The sequence below is a fragment of the Triplophysa rosa genome, linkage group LG15, assembly GCF_024868665.1.
Source record: "Triplophysa rosa linkage group LG15, Trosa_1v2, whole genome shotgun sequence".
In the NCBI taxonomy this organism is placed as follows: domain Eukaryota; kingdom Metazoa; phylum Chordata; class Actinopteri; order Cypriniformes; family Nemacheilidae; genus Triplophysa; species Triplophysa rosa.
This window is the reverse complement of record NC_079904.1, coordinates 3,395,045-3,403,899: the sequence shown is the minus strand read 5'-3', so window position 1 is coordinate 3,403,899 and position 8,855 is coordinate 3,395,045. Positions and strand designations below refer to the sequence as shown.

Below are 8,855 nucleotides of genomic sequence, written 5' to 3'. Positions count from 1 at the left end.
TAAAACCAGGACATAGCCTAAATCACAAACAGATTTGCATGTTAAATATAATTTACACACAGGATGTTTAAGAAACTAAAAGCCCATACCAAAAATTTCTCTTTCAAGTAAAGGTACATCATTTTAACAATACACCTGTCCTATTGTATATCCTATCAATAGTCTTCAGAAAACAAGTTAAAGTGCTTACTTGCTGTCTGCAATATTTTGAATGTGACCATAAGTTTTACTGACCTTTTGAACCAGGGGTAAGATATTGCATATATAAAGGGGTTGAGGCATGAATTAGTGTAAAATAAACAAAGTAAAGCAGAAAGGCTCACGGATGAGTTTTGGAAATGTTTCAAATTAAGTAAGATTATGCACCAGGGAACCCAGCAAATTAAATACAGAAACACAACTGAGGCAAGTGTTTTAGTTGCCTTCATCTCTGATTTCCTAGATGGCTTACAATTCATCTGAGAAACCCTGTGTTTTTCTGTGTTGGAAACTGATTTTGCATGCCTTAAAGCCACTGAGAGAATTTTTACATACATAATTACTATCACTATACATGGAGAAATAAAGGTAATCATCACATCAGAGAACCCCCGGGACTCGCTCACAGCTACCGCACACTCCCGTAGACAGATCACAGTTGCTCCTGGCTGGACTGAATTGAAATCCAAAATCACAACATTATAGCAAATGGACACAATCCATGTGAAGGTTATACAGACCAGTGTCTTTCTATTGGTCATTTTAGACACATACTGAAGTGGATTACACACAGCTAAATAACGATCAATAGCCACAAGCAGGATGTTGATGAGGGACGCAGATCCAAGAAAAGACATGACGGTATGAAAAATATGACATTGGATCTTTTTCATTTGAAAACAAGGATTAATGCTCCTAAAGCTTTCCACGGGCATCACGCACATTCCCACCAAGAAGTCAGACACGGCCAGAGAGAGGGTGATGAGGTTGGCCGGCGTGTGCAGCTGTTTAAAAAGGACAATACACACAATTACAAGTAGATTTCCACACACTGTCAACACAGACATTACAGACATATACAAAAACAACAATATGTTGATGTAATTCAAATGAGAGATAGGAGAGCAGCTTGTATTCCAGGCGGGTAGGCAGGGATTCTCAATGAATTCCATGGAGAAAGTCTTCACTGTTCACAATGCCCATAATGTTCAGAAAAGCAGTGCTGGACCAAAATCCTGATCTAGCAGATCTAATGAGCAGAAGTGAAGTGTTCTCTTTACTTATAAATAAAAAAAACGTGTTATTGGTGGGAGTGGCCAGGAATGACCTCAGCACTTGATTATGAGTTACATCAGTTTTGTTTAAACACAAATTGTTATATAAACATGCAATATTTGGTTTCATAATATATATTAAATGGGCCTATTTGGAGAACATGGCCACCATGTGTGTTATTCGCAGTTTTTTGTGCTGAGATGTTAACCCATTTCTCCACCAATGCATGTGGAAGCTCCTGGACATTTCTGGTGGAATGGTCCTAAAAGTCACAGGTAGGACGACGCCACTGCTAGGATCCTTTCTATAGCTTGGTCTTAGTGCATTTTATTGCTCTGGCCATAAATGAGGTTCTGCCTTCCTCATACCTCACTGAGGCAGGCCTTTGGCATGTTAGCGCATATCATATATGATGTATTCAAAAGAACAGTTCAACCAAATATGAAAATTCTCTTATAATGTACTCACCCTTATACCACTCTCACACCTTTTCACAGATGCATGCACATTTATTATTTGTAAGAATCGGTAAAGTTTATTTGTATTTGGCAAAATTTTATTTAAAATACAATATCCTGCAAAGGCACTTTATTTAAGTTTCTATATAGGCCCTCTTTTATTTCTCTCACGGTACTTGAACATATACGCTGATCGGTTTGCAGAGCACCACATGCAGTCAAACACACCTATTTACAAAGAATCTGATTTGCGTCACACCTGTGACCGCACCTGCCATTTCTGGAGTGAGTCTTATTGACATTTCTACAAGTGGCTCATTGAAACTTGACTTGTGTGTAGATTGCCCTGCCTTAGCAGATCACGCTGTAGAGACATTACTTCTTTTCTTAGTTATGATGACTCATGTGAGTAACTTTATATACACCCTTTACTTTCAAATATTATGATTTGACATGTTCTAAAAAATGGCCTATTTGCTAATTAGATTGGGTGGATGTGGGTCATTTTTAAAAATATGGTCACAAACCTGTCCATACACTTTACAGGCATGTATTAACTCTTTTGATTGGTGTATAAACATTTCCTTTTAATTTATTTTTTAAATCAAGTTAACCAATAGGGCCTAATAATGCATAAACATGCAAACCAAAATAATTATTTATTAATAAAAATAATTAAAAAAATATATCTGTTCTTTGATTTTGTGTCATTGGTGACACAATTTATTATTTTGAAAGAATAAAAAAGGTCAACAAAGAAGACACTCTGTTCAAGCACACCTTTCCTTAATATAAGTTAGAAATGTTACTTTAAATGTCGGTTTTTGGTGTGGTTCTTTGAAAGCATCTTTGCTGTTGTTTGGTTTGTGTAATTTTGTAATCTTGGTTGCCAGATTTGTTGATTAACACAACACGCAAGTCTTTGCTGGGCAAAATATATATATATTTTTCAGTATAAAAAGAAAACAAATTTTCACTACTAATGTGCACAATGAGATAAAGTCTAAATTAAATAAATATAGTAAAATAAAAATAAAATAGTCAGTCCGTAAAAATATTGACATAAGAGGAGTTAGGCTCAAATATTTTCATTGTTACAATAAGAAAAAGAGTTTTTCTAAACCATGGATAGAAAAGCCCATATATGATGGGATTTAAGGTTGAATTTAGGTAACCAAACCAGACAAACACTTCAAAGAGCGCAGGTGGGGTGGAAAAGTTAATGTAGGGGTCTATCAAGGAGTTAACAAAATACGGCAGCCAGCAAATAATAAAAGCACCCACGACCACACCGAGAGTTTTTGCAGCTTTGCGCTCAGATCGCCGAGAACTCTTTATAACACTCTGCTTTTCATGCTGGTTTGATTCTCCAATTTTCCTTACATGCTGTCTCGCGATTACGAAAATCCTGGCGTACAGTCCGATCATGACCGAACAGGGCAAGAAGAAAGCTATTAATGTGTCTATAGCTCCCCACAATGCATTGAAAAAGAGATTACAACTTCCCATACAGTATATAGATGCAAGAAATTCATCCAGTCCTTCGACGTTAGCTTTTGAGTAGAGTAGACCGTAAGAATACCCTGCAGCTATGCTCCAGCTTAACAGCACCATGACCCAAGCAACAGGTATAGTAACTCGTGTGGGGTACTGAAGCGGATGACACACGGCCTGATATCTATCAATAGCTATAAAAATGAGATGAAAAATAGACACTGACGTAAGAAACATGTCAAAACTGGAGTGGAGCAGACAGACGGCATCTCCATAATACCAGCAGCCAGTCACAGAGCGAATGATACTCAACGGCATAACCATCACTCCCAGCAGCAGATCCGCCAGAGCCAGAGACATCACCAGTATGTTGGTGGGTGTTTGGAGCTGTCTGAAGTGCGCTATTGAGATGATGACCACTGAGTTTCCTAGAATGGTCACAATCATCGCTGACAACAAAATGAGATACAACACTGTCTGTGTGACTACGCTGTGTGTGCCTTTCATGCAAGAATTGTTCAGTGCAGGAAAACAAAACTGTGTGGAATCATATTCTTGCAGCGATAAATCCATCCTGCTTGTTGTGCTCATCCTTCTCTTAAAAGCAAGACTATAAAATCCTGTCTTACTGTGAGGGAACAGGTCCTTAAATATTGACTTATCTGACACTCCCACATGGCGACGCAGCCAATAACAGTCCAAATACACACAGAAAAAAAATACATACTGAAATCCCATTCCTTTCTGGCTTAACTGTGGTTCAATCATTTTTCATATTTGCAATACATATATTATAGTAAATTGAGTAATTACAGATATTTTTGTCTATTTCATTGCAAAACGGCTTAAAGGGATATCACTCAAAAATTTCATCATTTAGGCACGTTATTTAAAACATATTCCTGCTGTCCTACTGAAACCTCCTATCTCCATATTTCGTATAAAAAAATCATTATTATTAGTCACCCTTTATGTGCGTCACTTGGTTTTGCAAACATCTAATCAATAAAAAGTATTAAAAAGTGCTCGTACACAACACATTATGCAATCATTGAAAAAGTTCAGTGCTTTTTTCATTTCCTGAAAAACAGCGAATTTGGACATATGAGGTTTCAGAGGGACCATATATATCAACGATATGACGTTTTCTGCTGTGGAACACAAAAGCAGCTATTTTGAGGAATGTCTCAGGGGTTTTGTGTTCATACAATGGAAGTTAATGGGGGTCAATGTTATTCATCATTTGTGTTCTGCAGAACAAAGAAAGTCATACAGGTTTGGAATGATATGAGTGCGAGTAAATTATTTAATTATTTAATGATTCATCATTTTTGGCTAAACTATCCCTTCAACTTATCAACGGTTGCTAGAAGAGTTGATTACCAGTGTTGGGCAAGTTACTCTGAAAAAGTAATTAATTACTAATCAAATTACTCTCTCCAAAAAGTATTTAATTACTTATTACTAATTACTGTCATGAACGAGATCTGACTCAACTGCGGAGGTAAATGAAATAAGCTTTTCAGCCAGACAACACACAATGAGCAAAAGTCAATAAGCAGACTCTCCAATGGGCAGACCATACCCGGAGGAGACCCAGTGCTGAGGTGATAAGCGGTGAGGCAGAGACCCGCAGCGGGGAGCCGTAGGAACTATGGCATAGGAGTCTAATGGCGCATTTCCACCGAAATTACCTGGAACAATTTGTCCCAGGAACTTTTTTCTCCCCAGACCTGCTGATGTCTGCGTTTCCATAGCGGTCTAAAGTACCTTGAAGATTAGGCAAATCAGTCCCGTGACGTAGGACTGCATGTGACGGCTTCTCCCAGTCCAGGAGGGGGCGGGAATGTCGAACAACGATGACGTCACATAAAGCGGAATTTTACACGGAGCTTTGTTTTGATCCCGGTTCCTGCGGTGGAAACACCGAGTACTGCCCCAAAATCCCGAGTTCCGAGGGAAAGTTCCCACGGTGGAAATGCGCCATTAGACGAGATCGCAGTGGAGAAAGGTACTACAAACTATGACTAGACAAGGCAGTAGCAAAACTATGACAAGACTAGAGAAATCACTAGGGGCCCGGCCAAACGTAAGAGGAATAACCACAACGATCTGACAATGGACGAGAGAACAAGGGGAACTATAAAGGGGAATGGGAATTAAACTAACGTGCAGCCAGTGTGAACACAAACGAGATAATGAATGAGATAACAAGGGGGGCGGGCGGAGACGCGCACATGGGGAGCTGTCAAAACACACAAAGAGGAGTGAAAAGCCTGGCGATCAGACTGAGGGCATGACAAATTACTTTCTATATCCTATATCGACCTTGAATAATTAAGTGATTCAAGGATAGACATGAAACGGCTCTCTTAACTCATTCAAATAACTAATGTAAAACTACATAAAGTAGTATACCAAAGTATTACAAATGTGAGAATTATATATTAAAGCACGGATTTTAAAGTTAGACTTTGAATTTTGATGTCAATTCCACTATTGCACACACATATACAGTATATTACACAGAGTATTTAGTTTAATCACATCAGAAGTGTCTGTAATTAAATTACAGAAAAAATAAGAGTAATCCCTTACTTTACTTTTTAAAGGGAAAAGTAATCAAATTACAGTAACTATTACTTAGTAACTAGTTACACCCAACACTGTTGATTACTGTAATGAGCAACTGAGATCACAAATAAAAAAAGTATATGCAACCGAAAATGTATATTCACTTCATTGTTTTTCCATATTGGTCATATCAGGTATGTGCAGATGCACTTAAAATGGAGCTTAAACACAAATGCTGTTTTGTGGTTGTGCGACCCTCGTCTTGTTTCTGTGGATGTGGCCTCTTTTAATTTATAAGTGCACAAATTGATCATTTTTACATTTTGAATATTTATGATTTAAACATTTTAGGTTTGGTTTGGAAACCATTGTTCTCTAGTATTTGCATTTTCCTAATGTCATGGTGGCTTATGGGAAAAAATCATACGTGATATCATATGTGACATTTAGCAAACTGGACATAAACAAACCTACAGAACAAACACACTCTTAAGCTTCACACACGTAGGCCTTTATTGTCAATGTGTTTTAATCTGAACGGTCAGATCAGAGGTTGATTTTTTATCATTTGGAAAGCAATGTGTATTTATCTTTGTTCACAACGTGCAGTGTTCGCCTGTGTACGAATTCACTGATTATCACCTGCTCTTACCTTTATAATGGACTACATGGCATGTACTATATAGTTAATGAGTGAACCCAGTGAGTGATGTTAGACAATAATGGGTGTTCATTCATTTATGTTGACTTCTGCTTCTCAATAGCAGCCACACTATTGACTATTAAAGCAATTCTGGAACATTCTGTCTGCTATTTCTTAATCAGCCACTTTTACTATTTACTCTTTGCTGCATGTGATGTGTTCAGAGTAATACAGTGTATACACACAAGAATAAAGATTACTATAATTTACATATCTATTCTTACAGTATGTGTGTCTCAAACCAGCCACTCATTCACTATACAGTGAACACTACATAATTCACTAAATTCATTAAAAGAAGAGAAAGTAAAAATGAGTGAATAAGGACACTGACATACACTTATTCCATGACACACAGTCATACAGTAAAAATATAAGTGCTTCACAACACAGATCACAACTTAAGAGAGTCTGTTTACAGTAATAAGAGCAAGTTTCAGCATGTGACAGAGCCTAAATGTCGAAAAATACTTTTGCTGTATGCACATTTTATATATGTGATAGATCTTTATGTACAGTATGTGAAAAAGTATGCTAAGTAAACAACATACGAAAAGTGCTGCACATTGAGATCACATCAAAATGAAATTAAGTCAAATATTGAAAACTCTGATATCAGAAGAGTTAGGTTCAAATATCCGGAGTGTTACCATAAGATAAAGTGTTTTTCTGAACCAAGGATAAAAAAGCCCATATATGATGGGGTTTATGGTAGAATTGATGTAGCCTAACCAGACAAATGCCTCAAAGAGCTCAAATGGAGTGGAAAAGTTAATGTAGGGGTCTATCAAGGAGTTTATAAAAAAAGGCAACCAGCAAAGGATGAAAGCACCCACGACGATACCGAGGGTTTTTGCTGCTTTGCGCTCAGAACGTCGAGAACTCTTAAACTTGTTCTCATGTTCATGTTGGTCACCAATGTTTCTTACATGCTTTTTAGCCACAACAAAAATCCTTGCATACAGTCCAATCATGACAGAACAAGGCACAAAGAAAGTAAATATTGTGTCTAAAACTGACCACAATGCATTGAAATAGAGAGTGCAACCTCCTATACAGTCTATAGATGCAAGAAATTCATCCAGTCCCTCAATGTTAGCTTTTGAGTACAGAAGGCCGTAAGAATACAAAGCAGCCAAGCTCCAGCTTAACAGCACCATGACCCAAGCAACAGGTATAGTAACTCGTGTAGGGTACTGAAGCGGATGACACACGGCCTGATATCTATCAATAGCTATAAAAATGAGATGAAAAATAGACACAGACGTTAGAAACAAGTCAAAACTTGAATGGAGCAAACAGACGGCATCTCCATAATACCAGCAGCCAGTCACAAAGCGAACAACACCCAACGGCATGACCATCACTCCCAGCAGCAGATCCGCCAGAGCCAGAGACATCACCAGTATGTTGGTGGGTGTTTGGAGCTGCCTGAAGTGCGCTATGGAGATGATGACCACTGAGTTTCCTAGAATGGTCACAATCGTCGCTGACAACAAAATGAGATACAACACTGTCTGTGTGACTTCGCTGTGTGTGCCTTGCATGCAAGAATTGTTCAGTGCAGGAAAACAAAACTGTGTGGAATCATATTCTCGCAGTGTTAAATCCATTCAGCCTATTGCGTTTACTTTCACTCAGCTTCAGAAACAAGACTCTATTAAAAGCTGTCAACTACTTGGTGACTATGTTACGCTAACACTGACTGAACAAGCATTTAAATATTCTTCATTGTCTTCTCTGACCCTCCCACATAGAGAAGCAACCAATAACAGCCCCCATTAAAAATTAAAGCAATAGTTCACCCTAGAATTCAAATTGGTTTGTTTATTTACTCACCCTCAGGCCATCCGAGTAGAGTAGAACAATAAAGAAGATTTTTTAGGTAAATCCGCAGCCCTTTGTGCTTCATATAATGGATGTAAAAGGGGTCCGTGGGGTCAAGAGTTCTAAAAGCACATATATCCAACACAAGCGCGATCCCGTGGCTCCTGGTGACATATTGACATCTTGTGAAGCGAATCGATCATTCGTTGCAATAAACATCATTTATAAAAATTTAAGCGGTATGCTACAGCTTCCGCCAAACGTCCTGATCGCACGTCCTGTCGCATAAATGATGTATCTTAAAGGAGTCGGAGCAGAGAGGTCAGCCCCGCTTGCCTTGGGCCGGAGCCTGCTACCGTCCACCGGATCTGGGAGGAGAAGGAAGCGGGGGACCTGCTGCCGGCTGCCCTCGGTCGGAGGAGCCACCGCCGGCCGCCAGGACACGAGGACCTCGCTGCCGTGCCCCTGTGTCTGAGGTGGGGTGGCTGCCTTCCGGGAGGGCCGGAGCCTGCTGCCATCCGCCGGGTAGGGGAGGAGCAGGAAGC

General features: G+C 39.0%; 3 protein-coding genes across 3 annotated transcripts; all 3 read right to left on the bottom strand.

The window, feature by feature from the left end:
* Positions 1-155: 155 nt before the first annotated feature.
* LOC130566033 (trace amine-associated receptor 13c-like) lies at positions 156-1,151 on the bottom strand. The gene has a single exon (XM_057353243.1). The coding sequence runs from the start codon at positions 1,149-1,151 to the stop codon at positions 156-158; it is 996 nt and encodes a 331-aa protein (XP_057209226.1).
* Positions 1,152-2,470: 1,319 nt separating this feature from the next.
* LOC130566117 (trace amine-associated receptor 13c-like) lies at positions 2,471-3,787 on the bottom strand. The gene has a single exon (XM_057353350.1). It carries the CDS (start codon positions 3,777-3,779, stop codon positions 2,754-2,756), a length of 1,026 nt encoding a protein of 341 aa, XP_057209333.1. The 5' UTR covers positions 3,780-3,787; the 3' UTR covers positions 2,471-2,753.
* Positions 3,788-7,076: 3,289 nt separating this feature from the next.
* Positions 7,077-8,096, bottom strand: LOC130566265 (trace amine-associated receptor 13c-like). The gene has a single exon (XM_057353626.1). It carries the CDS (start codon positions 8,094-8,096, stop codon positions 7,077-7,079), a length of 1,020 nt encoding a protein of 339 aa, XP_057209609.1.
* Between the last annotated feature and the right edge of the window lie 759 nt (positions 8,097-8,855).

Coding starts and splice junctions, on each gene's coding strand:
- LOC130566033 (XM_057353243.1), bottom strand. CDS start 1,151: ATGGAATTCATTGAGAATCCCTGCCTACCCGCCTGGAATACAAGCTGC.
- LOC130566117 (XM_057353350.1), bottom strand. CDS start 3,779: ATGGATTTATCGCTGCAAGAATATGATTCCACACAGTTTTGTTTTCCT.
- LOC130566265 (XM_057353626.1), bottom strand. CDS start 8,096: ATGGATTTAACACTGCGAGAATATGATTCCACACAGTTTTGTTTTCCT.